The sequence below is a fragment of the Leptodactylus fuscus genome, chromosome 8 (genome assembly GCF_031893055.1).
Source record: "Leptodactylus fuscus isolate aLepFus1 chromosome 8, aLepFus1.hap2, whole genome shotgun sequence".
NCBI lineage: Eukaryota > Metazoa > Chordata > Amphibia > Anura > Leptodactylidae > Leptodactylus > Leptodactylus fuscus.
The window spans coordinates 65,247-86,064 of record NC_134272.1 but is presented as its reverse complement, the minus strand read 5'-3'; the positions used below and the strand labels follow the sequence as shown (position 1 = coordinate 86,064).

At 49.7% G+C, this 20,818-nt stretch overlaps 1 protein-coding gene across 2 annotated transcripts in view; it reads right to left on the bottom strand.

The window, feature by feature from the left end:
- Positions 1–20,818, bottom strand: part of RNF123 (ring finger protein 123) — a 100,253-nt gene that overhangs the window by 76,275 nt on the left and 3,160 nt on the right. For both annotated transcript variants that reach the window (XM_075285101.1, XM_075285100.1), the window contains exons 2-12: positions 6,957–7,042; positions 6,618–6,702; positions 5,806–5,882; positions 1,280–1,383; positions 1,158–1,212; positions 973–1,058; positions 814–900; positions 675–742; positions 474–599; positions 219–333; positions 6–110 (exon numbers count right to left, since the gene is read on the bottom strand). In XM_075285101.1, coding sequence (XP_075141202.1) covers positions 6–110; positions 219–333; positions 474–599; positions 675–742; positions 814–900; positions 973–1,058; positions 1,158–1,212; positions 1,280–1,383; positions 5,806–5,882; positions 6,618–6,702; positions 6,957–7,038 — 990 coding nt within the window. In that variant the 5' untranslated portion in view covers positions 7,039–7,042. The remainder of the gene's footprint in view (positions 1–5; positions 111–218; positions 334–473; positions 600–674; positions 743–813; positions 901–972; positions 1,059–1,157; positions 1,213–1,279; positions 1,384–5,805; positions 5,883–6,617; positions 6,703–6,956; positions 7,043–20,818) is intronic.

The window sequence follows — 20,818 nt, the reverse complement described above, 5'->3', positions numbered from 1 at the left end:
CTTACCATTAGCGGAGAAAAGTGGTTGAATATATGTGCAAGGGTGATGAGGACGGTGGGCTCGCCCTGCAGCTGCCACGTGGCGGGGTCCTTGTCCAGCAACCGTCCCTCCTGCCAGGGGAACCATTACATCAGAGACAGGTTATATACAGAGTAGTCAGTGGAGGGGGGAGCGCGCTGGGTGTCATGTGACCTGACATGGCTCCTCCCCCGAGTTACCTGCAGATCTATGCCGGTGCTTAGGACGTTGCGCAGGTATCCCAGCAGCCTCTGGGCCTTGATCAGGTCTCCTGTGGGCGGGTCTTGTAGGGGTCTGTACCCCTCCACAGGATATGTGAGCGCTATCATTAAGGAATTAGTAACACACCTCACTGCCCCTCCCCCCCCAGCCTTGTCCTGTGGGGGCTGCAGCCATTTTGGTTTTCACCCACCAATGCTTAACTGTTTGGCTGCTGTGTCCACAGAGAAGGATATCGGAGTGGCCGCGAGCCAAAATTAAATGCCACGGACTCCTTGAACGAAAGGCTGATGGCGGGGAAGTAGGCCATGGCGGCCCCGCGGGAGATATCGCTGAAGGCGGGGCCTAGACTGACGCCGTTCCTGCAGAGAGAGGATAGCGGTGAGGGGATGTGTCCAGTTACAGGCGGGACTATCATCAGACTCCGCCCCTCTTACAAGCAGAACGAGATGGATCCTTCATCCAGGTCAATGAGGCAGCTGACGATGTCCCCGGCCGCCCAGGACTGTGAGGAGACAGGATACAGGTCAGACACAGCGCCTGCGTGGCAACCCCTCCCCCACCTACAACGCTCACCTTCCCGTAGTTGGTGGTGGTCACGTTCCATTTACGAACCCTGTTCCCATCGTAGGCGTAAGAATCCGGCGTGTCGCCAACCCCCTCCTGTGTATGGAGAAGGGACACTGTAACCTGTCCCCTGTGCCCCCCCCCCCACAGCGCCGGATCACGACTTACCTCCTGGTTGAAGCGGCAGCTCAGGGTGCACCAGCCGATCTGCATGAGGCCCTGCGAGGAGATCAGAACTTCGTACAGCCACCGACCTGCAAGACAAGGCCGAGTAGGACATGCTGGGAGTTGTAGTCTCACTGTATAATGATGGGAGTCGTGGGCGCTCGGCATCCCCTGTCCACACAGCTCACCTTTAAAGACGCAGGTGGTGGCTCTGATGGAGCTGAAGTTACTGTGTCCAATCACCTGCAGGGAGAGATCAGTGTCAGCCGCAGCAGGAGATCAGCAGGGAGGGGCAAGGATGTGTACTCACCCCCAGGAGGTCATCATCCACCAATAACAACCCCTCAAAACCACTGGTGTGATCCAAGACGACTGTGGAGGGTCCGAGACGTCCATCGACACCCAAATCTGAGGCTAAGAAACAAGCAGAGAAGAGATCAATCAAGATCAGAAGTGGTCCTGTCCCCGGAGGAGGGGATTAGAGTGATCAACAAGGGTCAGACTAAGGAAACAGGAATATATATACAAATATGACTATAATCTGAATATAATGCAAAAATCCCCCTAGTGGTGACTGTATAATCTGTATGTAGTGCGCTCCTCCCCCTAGTGGTGACTGTATAATCTGTATCTAGTGAGCTCCCCCTAGTGGTGACTGTATAATCTGTATGTAGTGAGCTCCCCCTAGTGGTGACTGTATAATCTGTATGTAGTGAGCTCCTCCTAGTGGTGACTGTATAATCTGTATGTAGTGAGCTCCTCCTAGTGGTGACTGTATAATCTGTATGTAGTGAGCTCCCTCTAGTGGTGACTGTATAATCTGTATGTAGTGAGCTCCTCCTAGTGGTGACTGTATAATCTGTATGTAGTGAGCTTCTCCTAGTGGTGACTGTATAATCTGTATGTAGTGAGCTCCCCCTAGTGGTGACTGTATAATCTGTATGAAGTGAGCTCCCCCTAGTGGTGACTGTATAATCTGTATGTAGTGAGCTCCCCCTAGTGGTGACTGTATAATCTGTATGTAGTGAGCTCCTCCTAGTGGTGACTGTATAATCTGTATGTAGTGAGCTCCCCCTAGTGGTGACTGTATATACTGTATGTAGTGAGCTCCTCCTAGTGGTGACTGTATAATCTGTATGTAGTGAGCTCCCTCTAGTGGTGACTGTATAATCTGTATGTAGTGAGCTCCCTCTAGTGGTGACTGTATAATCTGTATGTAGTGAGCTCCCCCTAGTGGTGACTGTATAATCTGTATGTAGTGAGCTCCCCCTAGTGGTGACTGTATAATCTGTATGTAGTGAGCTCCCCCTAGTGGTGACTGTATAATCTGTATGTAGTGAGCTCCTCCTAGTGGTGACTGTATAATCTGTATGTAGTGAGCTCCTCCTAGTGGTGACTGTATAATCTGTATGTAGTGAGCTCCCTCTAGTGGTGACTGTATAATCTGTATGTAGTGAGCTCACCCTAGTGGTGACTGTATAATCTGTATGTAGTGAGCTCTCCCTAGTGGTGACTGTATAATCTGTATGAAGTAAACTCCCCCTAGTGGTGACTGTATAATCTGTATGTAGTGAGCTCCCCCTAGTGGTGACTGTATAATCTGTATGTAGTGAGCTCCCCCTAGTGGTGACTGTATAATCTGTATGAAGTAAGCTCCCCCTAGTGGTGACTGTATAATCTGTATGTAGTGAGCTCCCCCTAGTGGTGACTGTATAATCTGTATGAAGTAAACTCCCCCTAGTGGTGACTGTATAATCTGTATGTAGTGAGCTCCCCCTAGTGGTGACTGTATAATCTGTATGTAGTGAGCTCCCCCTAGTGGTGACTGTATAATCTGTATGTAGTGAGCTCCCTCTAGTGGTGACTGTATAATCTGTATGTAGTGAGCACCCCCTAGTGGTGACTGTATATTCTGTATGTAGTGAGCTCCTCCTAGTGGTGACTGTATAATCTGTATGTAGTGAGCTCACCCTAGTGGTGACTGTATATTCTGTATGTAGTGAGCTCCCTCTAGTGGTGACTGTATAATCTGTATGTAGTGAGCTCCCCCTAGTGGTGACTGTATAATCTGAATGTAGTGAGCTCCTCCTAGTGGTGACTGTATAATCTGTATGTAGTGGCTCCCCCTAGTGGTGACTGTATAATCTGTATGTAGTGAGCTCCTCCTAGTGGTGACTGTATAATCTGTATGTAGTGAGCTCCCTCTAGTGGTGACTGTATAATCTGTATGTAGTGAGCTCCTCCTAGTGGTGACTGTATAATCTGTATGTAGTGAGCTCCCCCTAGTGGTGACTGTATATTCTGTATGTAGTGAGCTCCTCCTAGTGGTGACTGTATAATCTGTATGTAGTGAGCTCCCCCTAGTGGTGACTGTATAATCTGTATGAAGTAAACTCCCCCTAGTGGTGACTGTATATTCTGTATGTAGTGAGCTCCCCCTAGTGGTGACTGTATATTCTGTATGTAGTGAGCTCCCTCTAGTGGTGACTGTATAATCTGTATGTAGTGAGCTCCCCCTAGTGGTGACTGTATAATCTGTATGAAGTAAACTCCCCCTAGTGGTGACTGTATATTCTGTATGTAGTGAGCTCCCCCTAGTGGTGACTGTATAATCTGTATGTAGTGAGCTCCTCCTAGTGGTGACTGTATATTCTGTATGTAGTGAGCTCCCCCTAGTGGTGACTGTATAATCTGTATGTAGTGAGCTCCCCCTAGTGGTGACTGTATAATCTGTATGTAGTGAGCTCCTCCTAGTGGTGACTGTATAATCTGTATGTAGTGAGCTCCCTCTAGTGGTGACTGTATAATCTGTATGTAGTGAGCTCCCCCTAGTGGTGACTGTATAATCTGTATGTAGTGAGCTCCCCCTAGTGGTGACTGTATAATCTGTATGTAGTGAGCTCCTCCTAGTGGTGACTGTATAATCTGTATGTAGTGAGCTCCCTCTAGTGGTGACTGTATAATCTGTATGTAGTGACCTCCCTCTAGTGGTGACTGTATAATCTGTATGTAGTGAGCTCCTCCTAGTGGTGACTGTATAATCTGTATGTAGTGAGCTCCTCCTAGTGGTGACTGTATAATCTGTATGTAGTGAGCTCCCCCTAGTGGTGACTGTATAATCTGTATGTAGTGAGCTCCTCCTAGTGGTGACTGTATACTCTGTATGTAGTGAGCTCCCCCTAGTGATGACTGTATAATCTGTATGTAGTGAGCTCCCCCTAGTGGTGACTGTATAATCTGTATGTAGTGAGCTCCCCCTAGTGGTGACTGTATAATCTGTATGTAGTGAGCTCCTCCTAGTGGTGACTGTATAATCTGTATGTAGTGAGCTCCCCCTAGTGGTGACTGTATAATCTGTATGTAGTGAGCTCCTCCTAGTGGTGACTGTATAATCTGTATGTAGTGAGCTCCCCCTAGTGGTGACTGTATAATCTGTATGTAGTGAGCTCCCTCTAGTGGTGACTGTATAATCTGTATGTAGTGAGCTCCCCCTAGTGGTGACTGTATAATCTGTATGTAGTGAGCTCCTCCTAGTGGTGACTGTATAATCTGTATGTAGTGAGCTCCTCCTAGTGGTGACTGTATAATCTGTATGTAGTGAGCTCCTCCTAGTGGTGACTGTATAATCTGTATGTAGTGAGCTCCCCCTAGTGGTGAATGTATAATCTGTATGTAGTGAGCTCCTCCTAGTGGTGACTGTATAATCTGTATGTAGTGAGCTCCTCCTAGTGGTGACTGTATAATCTGTATGTAGTGAGCTCCCTCTAGTGGTGACTGTATAATCTGTATGTAGTGAGCTCCTCCTAGTGGTGACTGTATAATCTGTATGCAGTGAGCTCCCCCTAGTGGTGACTGTATAATCTGTATGTAGTGAGCTCCCCCTAGTGGTGACTGTATAATCTGTATGTAGTGAGCTCCCCCTAGTGGTGACTGTATATTCTGTATGTAGTGAGCTCCTCCTAGTGGTGACTGTATAATCTGTATGTAGTGAGCTCCTCCTAGTGGTGACTGTATAATCTGTATGTAGTGAGCTCCCCCTAGTGGTGACTGTATAATCTGTATGTAGTGAGCTCCTCCTAGTGGTGACTGTATAATCTGTATGTAGTGAGCTCCCCCTAGTGGTGACTGTATAATCTGTATGTAGTGAGCTCCCCCTAGTGGTGACTGTATAATCTGTATGTAGTGAGCTCCCCCTAGTGGTGACTGTATAATCTGTATGTAGTGAGCTCCCCCTAGTGGTGACTGTATAATCTGTATGTAGTGAGCTCCCCCTAGTGGTGACTGTATAATCTGTATGTAGTGAGCTCCTCCTAGTGGTGACTGTATAATCTGTATGTAGTGAGCTCCTCCTAGTGGTGACTGTATAATCTGTATGTAGTGAGCTCCTCCTAGTGGTGACTGTATAATCTGTATGTAGTGAGCTCCCCCTAGTGGTGACTGTATAATCTGTATGTAGTGAGCTCCTCCTAGTGGTGACTGTATAATCTGTATGTAGTGAGCTCCTCCTAGTGGTGACTGTATAATCTGTATGCAGTGAGCGCCCCCTAGTGGTGACTGTATAATCTGTATGTAGTGAGCTCCCCCTAGTGGTGACTGTATATTCTGTATGTAGTGAGCTCCTCCTAGTGGTGACTGTATAATCTGTATGTAGTGAGCTCCCCCTAGTGGTGACTGTATAATCTGTATGTAGTGAGCTCCCCCTAGTGGTGACTGTATATTCTGTATGTAGTGAGCTCCTCCTAGTGGTGACTGCAGGATGATATCATCTATCTCACTAGCTTTGGGCTTTCACCTCCATCACCCATGTTGCCCTGGGGCTGAACAAAGACCCCCCACCTGTGTTCTCCTCGCTCTCAGCTGCGGTCAGTAGATGGTCCAGTCGCTCCTCCAGGTTCTGGAAGGTGAGAGGTTTTCTGCGTGGAGAGAGGAGACATAGTAGATGCCACTTGTCCTGCTCAGCGGTGCCTCTCATGGTGAGGAGATGTTGGATATTACCGGGGTCACTATCTCTTGGTACAGATAACTGTCTCGGTCACGGAGATTTATTTATTTAGATTTTATGGGAAACTTATGGGTTTGTCCAGGATGAAAAACACAAAGCTATTCAGCACTCCTGGCGCTCCGGTGATCGCATTGTGACCGCTGGTCAGTAAGGTAACGGGGATGTCACTCACATACGTCACCTGTCACGTCTCGGTCCTTTATTTTGGCCACAATGGACACGTGGACTTCTGCCCTGAACAAGACTGGGGCATCATGGATCGGAGAGCGCGTGCGGGGGGGGTTATTTTTATCGTTCCTGGGCAGCCCCTTTAAGAGCTAATTCCACAGGCCAAGGGCACAAGCAGATCACACTGGCTGTGGGCAGGAAGAGGTTAAGGGGCCTGTAATCGGAGCAGAGGATTAGAGGCAGCCGGTTATTAATAGAGGTGATGACGGGCGCGCCAGGGGGCACATACTTATGCCATATATAAAGGTCTAAGCCTTGGCTAGGGGAGGGCAGTACAGTGATTGCTGTGTGGACACTTACCTGTAGGTGGCGCCATGTTGCGGGGAGGGCAGTACAGTGATTGCTCTGTGGACACTTACCTGTAGGTGGCGCCATGTTGCGGGGAGGGCAGTACAGCGATCGCTCTGTGGACACTTACCTGTAGGTGGCACCATGTTGCGTTCCATCGTTGCCTGGGAATATTCTGTGCAAATACTGACTCAGGAGCCTCTCATTCACAATGCCTGGAACAGAGGAGACAGTGTCCAGGAGGAGTTACCTGAGGGGTCACACTGTTAGCACCACTACTAACAGATCCTGTCAGAACATTCCTGCTGGCAGAGCTGAGGAGTTGTCACAATGTATCAGCCCAGGACAATAGAGAGATCCTGCAGAGTGCAGGCTGATACACTGTGACAACCCCTCAGGTAAAACGGACGTTAGGAGCTATTCACACAGGCCTGATGGTCAGCTCTCCCCGCTACAGACCACGCGTTACCTGTCACCTTCGTCTTCTCCGGCTCAGTGGACAGTCGGTAATTCCTCCTGGTCAGTGACGCTCCAGAACCTCGAGAAGCCATGAGCCTGTGGAGAGGAAGACGCCATTACAGCCAACCCAATGTGTGATGGGTCAGAGCGGGTGCACAGCCTCAAGTATAATGGGAGTCATGCACCCCAGGCCCCCTCCTACTCCTCTCCGCACTCCCCGGGTCCGCACTCCCCGGGCCCCCTCCTTCTCCTCTCCGCACTCCCCGGGCCCCCTCCTACTCCTCTCCGCACTCCCCGGGCCCCCTCCTACTCCTCTCCGCACTCCCCGGGCCCCCTCCTACTCCTCTCCGCACTCCCCGGGCCCCCTCCTACTCCTCTCCGCACTCCCCGGGCCCCCTCCTACTCCTCTCCGCACTCCCCGGGCCCCCTCCTACTCCTCTCCGCACTCCCCGGGCCCCCTCCTACTCCTCTCCGCACTCCCCGGGCCCCCTCCTACTCCTCTCCGCACTCCCCGGGCCCCCTCCTACTCCTCTCCGCACTCCCCGGGCCCCCTCCTTCTCCACTCCGCACTCCCCGGGCCCCCTCCTACTCCTCTCCGCACTCCCCGGGCCCCCTCCTACTCCTCTCCGCACTCCCCGGGCCCCCTCCTACTCCTCTCCGCACTCCCCGGGCCCCCTCCTACTCCTCTCCGCACTCCCCGGGCCCCCTCCTTCTCCACTCCGCACTCCCCGGGCCCCCTCCTTCTCCACTCCGCACTCCCCGGGCCCCCTCCTTCTCCACTCCACACTCCCCGGGCCCTCTCCGCACTCCCCGGGCCCCCTCCTACTCCTCTCCGCACTCCCCGGGCCCCCTCCTACTCCTCTCCGCACTCCCCGGGCCCCCTCCTACTCCTCTCCGCACTCCCCGGGCCCCCTCCTACTCCTCTCCGCACTCCCCGGGCCCCCTCCTACTCCTCTCCGCACTCCCCGGGCCCCCTCCTTCTCCTCTCCGCACTCCCCGGGCCCCCTCCTTCTCCACTCCGCACTCCCCGGGCCCCCTCCTTCTCCTCTCCGCACTCCCCGGGCCCCCTCCTTCTCCACTCCGCACTCCCCGGGCCCCCTCCTTCTCCACTCCGCACTCCCCGGGCCCCCTCCTTCTCCACTCCGCACTCCCCGGGCCCCCTCCTACTCCTCTCCGCACTCCCCGGGCCCCCTCCTACTCCTCTCCGCACTCCCCGGGCCCCCTCCTTCTCCTCTCCGCACTCCCCGGGCCCCCTCCTACTCCTCTCCGCACTCCCCGGGCCCCCTCCTATTCCTCTCCGCACTCCCCGGGCCCCCTCCTTCTCCTCTCCGCACTCCCCGGGCCCCCTCCTTCTCCTCTCCGCACTCCCCGGGCCCCCTCCTTCTCCTCTCCGCACTCCCCGGGCCCCCTCCTTCTCCACTCCGCGGGCCCCCTCCTACTCCACACTCCCCGGGCCCCCTCCTACTCCTCTCCGCACCCCCCAGTCCCAGGGCTGCACCTCTCATGAGGCGACGGCCTCAGGCAGCACTATCGGGGGGCGGCACAGAGGAACGCTGGTCTGCGTGATTTTCTCCAGACCATTATTACATGCCGCCCCTCCTGATAGTGGCTGCGCTGTTAAATAGATCGGCGTCTGCAAGTCACCGATCTATTTAAAACTAATGCCGTGTTGCTGTAAGACCAGGGATCGGCAACCCCTGGCACACGTGCTAAGAGTGGCACGCGAGGCATATTTTGCTGGCACGGCAGCCAGCCTGCAACCTTCATGCACTAAATTGAGAGAAAGCTCTGCTCTGCTAGAGCTGTGGTGTAGGACACGCCCCCTTCTCTCACTGCCACCAATCAGAGGTGAGCCTCCCTCACTGCACAGGATAAGGGCTCCCTGGACCCTGCGGCTACACGTGAGGAGGAGCTCCTGCAATCTGCAGCCCTGAGGAGGAGGAGGAGAGCAAGCTGAGCAAAGTGAGAGTAAAAGCAGCACCAGGTACCTGCTGGGATACTGACTATTCTCAGTAATATCAGGCATTTGGGGTTATTAATTTAGTTTTAGAACCTCCATGTGCCTCCCATTAATAGCAATTAACCCCATCATGTCCCTCATATTAACCCCTGTGTGCCTCACATAAGGGTTACTGATATGTGAGACATGGAGGGACTAATGAAGGACCTATATAATGAAGATATTCACTTATTACCTCCATATGTCTCACAGATCAGTGTCCCTTATGTAAAGCACACAGGGGGTTAATGTGAGGGACATGATGGGGTTAACTGCTATTACTATGAGGCCCATGGAGTTACTAAGCTGCAATGCACATGACCAGACTATCTATAACTGTGGATAAATGTACAGACCTATAGTGTTGGCCAAAAGTATTGCCCCCCCCCCTGCAATTCTGTCAGATAATCCTCGTGTTCTTCCAGATAATGATTGCAATCACAAATTCTTTGGTATTTTCTTCATTTAATTTGTCTTCAATGGAAAACCACAAAAAGAATTGTCAAAAAGCCAAATTGGATATAATTCCACAGCAAACATAAAAAGGGGTGGACAAAAGTATTGGCACTGTTTGAGAAATCATGTGATGCTTCTGTAATTTGTGTAATTAACAGCACCTGTTACTTACCTGAGGCACCTAACAGGTGGTGGCAATAACTAAATCACACTTGCAGCCAGGTGAAATGGATTAAAGTTGACTCCACCTCTGTCCTGTGTCCTTGTGTGACCACATTGAGCATGGAGAAAAGAAAGAAGACCAAAGAACTGTCTGAGGACTTGAGAAGCAAAATTGTGAGGAAGCCTGAGCAATCTCAAGGCTACAAGTCCATCTCCAAAGACCTGAATGTTCCTGTGTCTACCGTGCGCAGTGTCATCAAGAAGTGTAAAGCCCATGGCCCTGTGGCTAACCTCCCGAGATGTGGACGGAGAAGAAACATTGACCAGAGATTTCACCGCAAGATTGTGCGGATGGCGGATAAAGAACCGCGACTAACATCCAAACAAGTCCAAGCTGCCCTGCAGTCCGAGGGTACAACAGTGTCACCCCGTACTATCCAGTGTCAGCGTCTGAATGAGAAGGGACTGTATGGTAGGAGACCCAGGAAGACCCCACTTCTTACCCACAGACAGAAGCCAGGCTGGAGTTTGCCAAAACTTACCTGAGAAAGCCAAAACCGTTCTGGAAGAATGTTCTCTGGTCAGAGGAGACAAAAGTAGGAGAAGGCCTCAACATAGAGATTACAGGGAAAAAGACCTTCAAAGAGAAGAAGACGCCTGTGGGGGAGGGGGAGAGATCTCTTGGTGGCAGTTTGGAGAAGGCCCCCTTCACATCTCAGGGGGGACCGCGAGCAGTTTGCCAAAGAAGAAGGGTCTAAGATTCCAGCAGAGCCTTGTAAGAAACTCATTGCTGGTTAGCGGAAGCGGTTGTGCGCAGTTATTGTGTCTAAAGGTTGTGCTACCAAGTATTAGGCTGAGGGCGCCAATACTTCTGTCCGCACCAGTTCTGGGGTTTTGTGTAAAATGATCAATGATGTGACTTTTTTTTCATTCTCTTTTGTGTTTTTTCATTGCAAGTAAAATAACTGAAGATATTACCAAAGAGTTTGTGCTTGTAATCATTATCTGGGGGACAGCGAGGATTATCTGACAGGACTGCAGGGGGCGATACTTATACTGTATATACCCTGTGTCACTTATATACTATATAAGAGTCTGTGCTGTGTAATCATTATCTGGGGGACAGCGAGGATTATCTGACAGGACTGCAGGGGGCGATACTTATACTGTATATACCCTGTGTCACTTATATACTATATAAGAGTCTGTGCTGTGTAATCATTATCTGGGGACACCAGGGATTATCTGACAGGACTGCAGGGGGCGATACTTATACTGTATATACCCTGTGTCACTTATATACTATATAAGAGTCTGTGCTGTGTAATCATTATCTGGGGGACAGCGAGGATTATCTGACAGGACTGCAGGGGGCGATACTTATACTGTATATACCCTGTGTCACTTATATACTATATAAGAGTTTGTGCTGTGTAATCATTATCTGGGGGACAGCGAGGATTATCTGACAGGACTGCAGGGGGCGATACTTATACTGTATATACCCTGTGTCACTTATATACTATATAAGAGTCTGTGCTGTGTAATCATTATCTGGGGGACAGCGAGGATTATCTGACAGGACTGCAGGGGGCGATACTTATACTGTATATACCCTGTGTCACTTATATACTATATACAGAGTCTGTGCTGTGTAATCATTATCTAGGGACAGCGAGGATTATCTGACAGGACTGCAGGGGGCGATACTTATACTGTATATACCCTGTGTCACTTATATACTATATAAGAGTCTGTGCTGTGTAATCATTATCTGGGAGACACTGAGGATTATCTGACAGGACTGCAGGGGGCGATACTTATACTGTATATACCCTGTGTCACTTATATACTATATAAGAGTCTGTGCTGTGTAATCATTATCTGGTGGACACCGGGGATTATCTGACAGGACTGCAGGGGGCGATACTTATACTGTATATACCCTGTGTCACTTATATACTATATAAGAGTTTGTGCTTGTAATCATTATCTGGGAGACACTGAGGATTATCTGACAGGACTGCAGGGGGCGATACTTATACTGTATATACCCTGTGTCACTTATATACTATATAAGAGTCTGTGCTGTGTAATCATTATCTGGTGGACACCGGGGATTATCTGACAGGACTGCAGGGGGCGATACTTATACTGTATATACCCTGTGTCACTTATATACTATATAAGAGTTTGTGCTTGTAATCATTATCTGGGGACACCGAGGATTATCTGACAGGACTGCAGGGGGCGATACTTTTGGCCAACACTGTACACATTTCTAAGGACCTTTATATACAGCCATTCTTTTTGTGGCTGTGTATCTGGGCCAAATTGAAGAGCTGAAAATTATGGAGCAGGTCCTACATCTGTCCTATACATCCTCTATATCTGTCCTATACACACCCTACATTTGTCCTATACATCCCCTATAGCTGTCCTATACATCCCCTATAGCTGTCCTATACATCCCCTATATCTGTCCTATACATCCCCTATATCTGTCCTATACATCCCCTATAGCTGTCCTATACATCCCCTATAGCTGTCCTATACATCCCCTATAGCTGTCCTATACATCCCCTATAGCTGTCCTATACATCCCCTATAGCTGTCCTATACATCCCCTATAGCTGTCCTATACACCCCCTATATCTGTCCTATACACCCCCTATATCTGTCCTATACATCCCCTATATCTGTCCTATACACCCTATATCTGTCCTATACACCCCCTATATCTGTCCTATACATCCCCTATATCTGTCCTATACATCCCCTATATCTGTCCTATACATCCCCTATATCTGACCTATACATCCCCTATATCTGTCCTATACATCCCCTATATCTGTCCTATACACCCTATATCTGTCCTATACATCCCCTATATCTGTCCTATACATCCCCTATATCTGTCCTATACATCCCCTATATCTGTCCTATACATCCCCTATATCTGACCTATATACACCCTATATTTGTCTGCATTTGTGGTCCTGTCAATTCATTTTTAACATATAGGTCAGTGAGGACCACATCGGTGCCATTTGTATGCAGGAGGCCTAAGGCTGAGGCCCCACGTTGCAGAAGCGAAGCGTTTTTGTTGCAGATTTTGCTGCGGTTTATTTCAGCCAAAGCTAAAAATGGCTACAGCAGGAATGGGACCTACAGAGGAAGCTTCTTCTACGTCTCCCGTCCCGTCCAATCCACTCCGGGCTTAGGCTCAGAAAAACACAGCAAAATATTCAACAAAAAAAGCTGCGTCCCCTGTGCCCCGGCCTTAGGCTGAAGCCCCACGCTGCAGAAATAGGTTTTTGTTGTTGCAGATGTTGCAGTGTTTCTTGAGCTGCAGCTGGAGAGGATTGAGCAGGAGGGAGACGTAGAAGAAGCTTCCGCTATTGCTCCCGCTATACCTCCCGCTATACCTCCCTCTATCGCTCCCGCTATACCTCCCTCTATCGCTCCCGCTATACCTCCCTCTATCGCTCCCGCTATTGCTCCCTCTATCGCTTCCGCTATACCTCCCTCTATCGCTCCCGCTATACCTCCCTCTATCGCTCCCGCTATACCTCCCTCTATCTCTCCCGCTATACCTCCCTCTATACCTCCCTCTATCGCTCCCGCTATTGCTCCCTCTATCGCTTCCGCTATACCTCCCTCTATCGCTCCCGCTATACCTCCCTCTATACCTCCCTCTATCGCTTCCGCTCCCTCTATACCTCCCTCTATCGCTCCCTCTATCGCTTCCGCTCCCCCTATACCTCCCTCTATCGCTTCCGCTATACCTCCCTCTATCGCTCCCGCTATACCTCCCTCTATCGCTTCCGCTCCCCCTATACCTCCCTCTATCGCTTCCGCTATACCTCCCTCTATCGCTCCCGCTATACCTCCCTCTATAGCTCCCGCTATACCTCCCTCTATCGCTCCCGCTATACCTCCCTCTATCGCTCCCGCTATACCTCCCTCTATCGCTCCCGCTATTGCTCCCTCTATCGCTTCCGCTATACCTCCCTCTATCGCTCCCGCTATACCTCCCTCTATCGCTCCCGCTATACCTCCCTCTATCTCTCCCGCTATACCTCCCTCTATACCTCCCTCTATCGCTCCCGCTATTGCTCCCTCTATCGCTTCCGCTATACCTCCCTCTATCGCTCCCGCTATACCTCCCTCTATACCTCCCTCTATCGCTTCCGCTCCCTCTATACCTCCCTCTATCGCTCCCTCTATCGCTTCCGCTCCCCCTATACCTCCCTCTATCGCTTCCGCTATACCTCCCTCTATCGCTCCCGCTATACCTCCCTCTATCGCTTCCGCTCCCCCTATACCTCCCTCTATCGCTTCCGCTATACCTCCCTCTATCGCTCCCGCTATACCTCCCTCTATACCTCCCTCTATCGCTCCCGCTATACCTGCCTCTATCGCTTCCGCTCCCGCTATACCTCCCTCTATCGCTCCCGCTATACCTCCCTCTATCGCTCCCGCTATACCTCCCTCTATCGCTCCCGCTATTGCTCCCTCTATCGCTTCCGCTATCGCTTCCGCTATACCTCCCTCTATCGCTTCCGCTATACCTCCCTCTATCGCTCCCGCTATACCTCCCTCTATCGCTCCCGCTATACCTCCCTCTATCGCTCCCGCTATACCTCCCTCTATCACTCCCGCTATACCTCCCTCTATCGCTTCCGCTATACCTCCTGCTATACCTCCCTCTATCGCTCCCGCTATACCTCCCTCTATCGCTCCCGCTATACCTCCCTCTATCGCTCCCGCTATACCTCCCTCTATCGCTCCCGCTATACCTCCCTCTATAGCTTCCGCTCCCGCTATACCTCCCTCTATCGCTTCCGGTATACCTCCCTCTATCGCTCCCGCTATCGCTCCCGCTATACCTCCCTCTATCGCTCCCGCTATACCTCCCTCTATCGCTCCCGCTATACCTCCCTCTATCGCTCCCGCTATCGCTCCCTCTATACCTCCCTCTATCGCTCCCGCTATACCTCCCTCTATTGCTCCCGCTATACCTCCCTCTATCGCTTCCGCTCCCCCTATACCTCCCTCTATCGTTTCTGCTATACCTCCCTCTATCGTTTCCGCTATACCTCCCTCTATCGCTCCCGCTATACCTCCCTCTATCGCTCCCGCTATACCTCCCTCTATCGCTCCCGCTATACCTCCCTCTATCGCTCCCGCTATACCTCCCTCTATCGCTCCCTCTATCGCTCCCGCTATACCTCCCTCTATCGCTCCCGCTATACCTTCCTCTATCGCTCCCGCTATACCTCCCTCTATACCTCCCGCTATACCTCCCTCTATCGCTTCCGCTCCCGCTATACCTCCCTCTATCGCTTCCGGTATACCTCCCTCTATCGCTCCCGCTATACCTCCCTCTATCGCTCCCGCTATACCTCCCTCTATCGCTCCCGCTACATCTCCCTCTATCACTTCCGCTATCGCTCCCTCTCTCGCTCCCGCTATACCTCCCTCTATCGCTTCCGCAATACCTCCCTCTATCGCTCCCGCTATACCTCCTTCTATCGCTCCCGCTATACCTCCCTCTATCGTTTCCGCTATACCTCCCTCTATCGCTCCCGCTATACCTCCCTCTATCGCTCCCGCTATACCTCCCTCTATCGCTCCCTCTATCGCTCCCGCTATACCTCCCTCTATCGCTCCCGCTATACCTCCCTCTATCGCTTCCGCAATACCTCCCTCTATCGCTCCCGCTATACCTCCTTCTATCGCTCCCGCTATACCTCCCTCTATCGTTTCCGCTATACCTCCCTCTATCGCTCCCGCTATACCTCCCTCTATCGCTCCCGCTATACCTCCCTCTATCGCTCCCTCTATCGCTCCCGCTATACCTCCCTCTATCGCTCCCTCTATCGCTCCCGCTATACCTCCCTCTATCGCTCCCGCTATACCTCCCTCTATCGCTCCCGCTATACCTCCCTCTATCGCTCCCGCTATACCTCCCTCTATCGCTCCCGCTATACCTCCCTCTATACCTCCCGCTATACCTCCCTCTATCGCTTCCGCTCCCGCTATACCTCCCTCTATCGCTTCCGGTATACCTCCCTCTATCGCTCCCGCTATACCTCCCTCTATCGCTCCCGCTATACCTCCCTCTATCGCTCCCGCTACATCTCCCTCTATCACTTCCGCTATCGCTCCCTCTCTCGCTCCCGCTATACCTCCCTCTATCGCTTCCGCAATACCTCCCTCTATCGCTCCCGCTATACCTCCTTCTATCGCTCCCGCTATACCTCCCTCTATCGCTTCCGCAATACCTCCCTCTATCGCTCCCACTATACCTCCCTCTATCGCTCCCGCTATACCTCCCTCTATCGCTCCCGCTATACCTCCTTCTATCGCTCCCGCTATACCTCCCTCTATCGCTTCCGCAATACCTCCCTCTATCGCTCCCACTATACCTCCCTCTATCGCTCCCGCTATACCTCCCTCTATCGCTTCCGCTATCACTCCCTCTATCGCTTCCTCTATCGCTCCCGATATACCTCCCTCTATCGCTCCCTCTATACCTCCTTCTATCGCTCCCGCTATACCTCCCTCTATCGCTCCCGCTATACCTCCCTCTATCGCTCCCGCTATCGCTCCCTCTATCGCTTCCTCTATCGCTCCCGCTATACCTCCCTCTATCGCTCCCGCTATACCTCCATCGCTCTCGCTATACCTCCCTCTATCGCTTCCGCAATACCTCCCTCTATCGCTCCCGCTATACCTCCTTCTATCGCTCCCGCTATACCTCCCTCTATCGCTTCCGCTATACCTCCTTCTCTCGCTCCCGCTATACCTGCCTCTATCGCTCCCGCTATACCTCCCTCTATCGCTCCCGCTATACCTCCCTCTATCGCTCCCGCTATACCTCCCTCTATCGCTCCCTTTATACCTCCCTCTATCGCTCCCGCTATACCTCCCTCTATCGCTCCCGCTATACCTCCCTCTATCGCTCCCGCTATACCTCCCTCTATCGCTCCCGCTATACCTGCCTCTATCGCTCCCGCTATACCTCCCTCTATCGCTCCCGCTATACCTGCCTCTATCGCTCCCGCTATACCTCCCTCTATCGCTCCCGCTATACCTCCCTCTATCGCTCCCGCTATACCTCCCTCTATCGCTCCCGCTATACCTCCCTCTATCGCTCCCGCTATACCTCCCTCTATCGCTCCCGCTATACCTCCCTCTATCGCTCCCGCTATACCTCCCTCTATCGCTCCCGCTATACCTGCCTCTATCGCTCCCGCTATACCTCCCGCTCCTCTGTAGCCATTCTTGGCTTTGACAGAAAAAAAATGCAGCAAAATCTGCAACAAAAAAAATCTGCATTAATATAATGAGGGGCCTCGGCCTTAGTGCGATTCTATTAGGCGATGACGCTGTAACTAGATGCAGCTATAGCCACACCCAGTCCCCGGGCGCCAGTGCGCTCACTTTAAGGTAAGGGTGACCCCCATTAATCCCTGCCTGGGGTGTTGTGGTTACTGCACCGCCTGGAACGAAAAGCACTACTATATTACAGTATGGCAGCACTACTATATTACAGTATGACAGCACTACTATATTACAGTATGGCAGCACTACTATATTACAGTATGGCAGCACTACTACGTTACAGTATGACAGCACTACTATATTACAGTATGACAGCACTACTATATTACAGTATGGCAGCACTACTACGTTACAGTATGGCAGCACTACTACGTTACAGTATGGCAGCATTACTACGTTACAGTATGACAGCACTACTATATTACAGTATGACAGCACTAGTATATTACAGTATGACAGCACTAGTATATTACAGTATGACAGCACTACTATATTACAGTATGGCAGCACTACTATATTACAGTATGGCAGCACTACTACGTTACAGTATGACAGCACTACTATATTACAGTATGGCAGCACTACTACGTTACAGTATGGCAGCACTACTACGTTACAGTATGGCAGCATTACTACGTTACAGTATGACAGCACTACTATATTACAGTATGACAGCACTACTATATTACAGTATGACAGCACTAGTATATTACAGTATGACAGCACTAGTATATTACAGTATGACAGCACTAGTATATTACAGTATGACAGCACTACTATATTACAGTATGGCAGCACTACTATATTACAGTATGACAGCACTAGTATATTACAGTATGACAGCACTAGTATATTACAGTATGACAGCACTACTATATTACAGTATGACAGCACTACTATGTTACAGTATGGCAGCACTACTACGTTACAGTATGACAGCACTAGTATATTACAGTATGACAGCACTACTATATTACAGTATGGCAGCACTACTATATTACAGTATGACAGCACTAGTATATTACAGTATGACAGCACTAGTATATTACAGTATGACAGCACTACTATATTACAGTATGGCAGCACTACTATATTACAGTATGACAGCACTACTATATTACAGTATGGCAGCACTACTATATTACAGTATGGCAGCACTACTATATTACAGTATGGCAGCACTACTATGTTACAGTATGGCAGCACTACTATGTTACAGTATGGCAGCACTACTATATTACAGTATGACAGCACTACTATATTACAGTATGACAGCACTACTATATTACAGTATGACAGCACTACTATATTACAGTATGGCAGCACTACTATATTACAGTATGACAGCACTAGTATATTACAGTATGACAGCACTAGTATATTACAGTATGGCAGCACTACTATATTACAGTATGACAGCACTACTATATTACAGTATGGCAGCACTACTATATTACAGTATGACAGCACTACTATATTACAGTATGGCAGCACTACTATGTTACAGTATGGCAGCACTACTATGTTACAGTATGGCAGCACTACTATATTACAGTATGACAGCACTACTATACTACAGTATGACAGCACTACTATATTACAGTATGACAGCACTAGTATATTACAGTATGGCAGCACTACTATATTACAGTATGGCAGCACTACTATATTACAGTATGGCAGCACTACTATATTACAGTATGGCAGAACTACTATATTACAGTATGGCAGCACTACTATATTACAGTATGACAGCACTACTATATTACAGTATGGCAGCACTACTATATTACAGTATGGCAGCACTACTATATTACAGTATGGCAGCACTACTATATTACAGTATGACAGCACTAGTATATTACAGTATGGCAGCACTACTATATTACAGTATGACAGCACTAGTATATTACAGTATGACAGCACTAGTATATTACAGTATGGCAGCACTAGTATATTACAGTATGGCAGCACTACTATATTACAGTATGGCAGCACTACTATATTACAGTATGACAGCACTACTATATTACAGTATGGCAGCACTACTATATTACAGTATGACAGCACTAGTATATTACAGTATGGCAGCACTACTATATTACAGTATGGCAGCACTACTATATTACAGTATGGCAGCACTACTATATTACAGTATGACAGCACTACTATATTACAGTATGGCAGCACTACTATATTACAGTATGGCAGCACTACTATATTACAGTATGGCAGCACTACTATATTACAGTATGGCAGCACTACTATATTACAGTATGACAGAACTACTATATTACAGTATGGCAGCACTACTATATTACAGTATGGCAGAACTACTATATTACAGTATGGCAGCACTACTATATTACAGTATGACAGCACTACTATATTACAGTATGGCAGCACTACTATATTACAGTATGGCAGCACTACTATATTACAGTATGGCAGCACTACTATATTACAGTATGACAGCACTAGTATATTACAGTATGGCAGCACTACTATATTACAGTATGACAGCACTAGTATATTACAGTATGACAGCACTAGTATATTACAGTATGACAGCACTAGTATATTACAGTATGGCAGCACTACTATATTACAGTATGGCAGCACTACTATATTACAGTATGGCAGCACTACTATATTACAGTATGACAGCACTACTATATTACAGTATGGCAGCACTACTATATTACAGTATGGCAGCACTACTATATTACAGTATGGCAGCACTACTATATTACAGTATGGCAGCACTACTATATTACAGTATGACAGAACTACTATATTACAGTATGACAGAACTACTATATTACAGTATGGCAGCACTACTATATTACAGTATGGCAGCACTACTATATTACAGTATGACAGCACTACTATATTACAGTATGGCAGCACTACTATATTACAGTATGGCAGCACTACTATATTACAGTATGGCAGCACTACTATATTACAGTATGACAGCACTACTATATTACAGTATGGCAGCACTACTATATTACAGTATGGCAGCACTACTATATTACAGTATGGCAGCACTACTATATTACAGTATGACAGCACTACTATATTACAGTATGGCAGCACTACTATATTACAGTATGACAGCACTACTATATTACAGTATGGCAGCACTACTATATTACAGTATGGCAGCACTACTACATTACAGTATGGCAGCACTACTATGTTACAGTATGGCAGCACTACTACGTTACAGTATGACAGCACTACTACGTTACAGTATGACAGCACTACTATATTACAGTATGGCAGCACTACTATATTACAGTATGACAGAACTACTATATTACAGTATGGCAGCACTACTATATTACAGTATGACAGCACTACTATATTACAGTATGGCAGCACTACTATATTACAGTATGACAGACAGACAGACACACTGTACCACTGTAATGTTACCACTAGCGCACCCCCCAGTCCGCCTCAGGCAGCAGAAATGCTGGGTTCACCACTCCCCGGGCCCCCTCTGACTCCTCAGGCCCCCTCCGACCCCTCTCCGCACTCCCCGGGCCCCCTCCTACTCCTCTCTGCACTCCCCAGGCCCCCTCCTACTCCTCTCCGCACTCCCCGGGCCCCCTCCTACTCCTCTCTGCACTCCCCGGGCCCCCTCCTACTCCTCTCCGCACTCCCCGGGCCCCCTCCTACTCCTCTCTGCACTCCCCGGGCCCCCTCCTACTCCTCTCCGCACTCCCCGGGCCCCCTCCTACTCCTCTCCGCACTCCCCGGGCCCCCTCCTACTCCTCTCTGCACTCCCCGGGTCCCCTCCTACTCCGCTCCGCACTCCCCGGGCCCCCTCCTCTCCGCACTCCCCGGGCCCCCTCCTACTCCTCTCCGCACTCCCTGGGCCCCCTCCTACT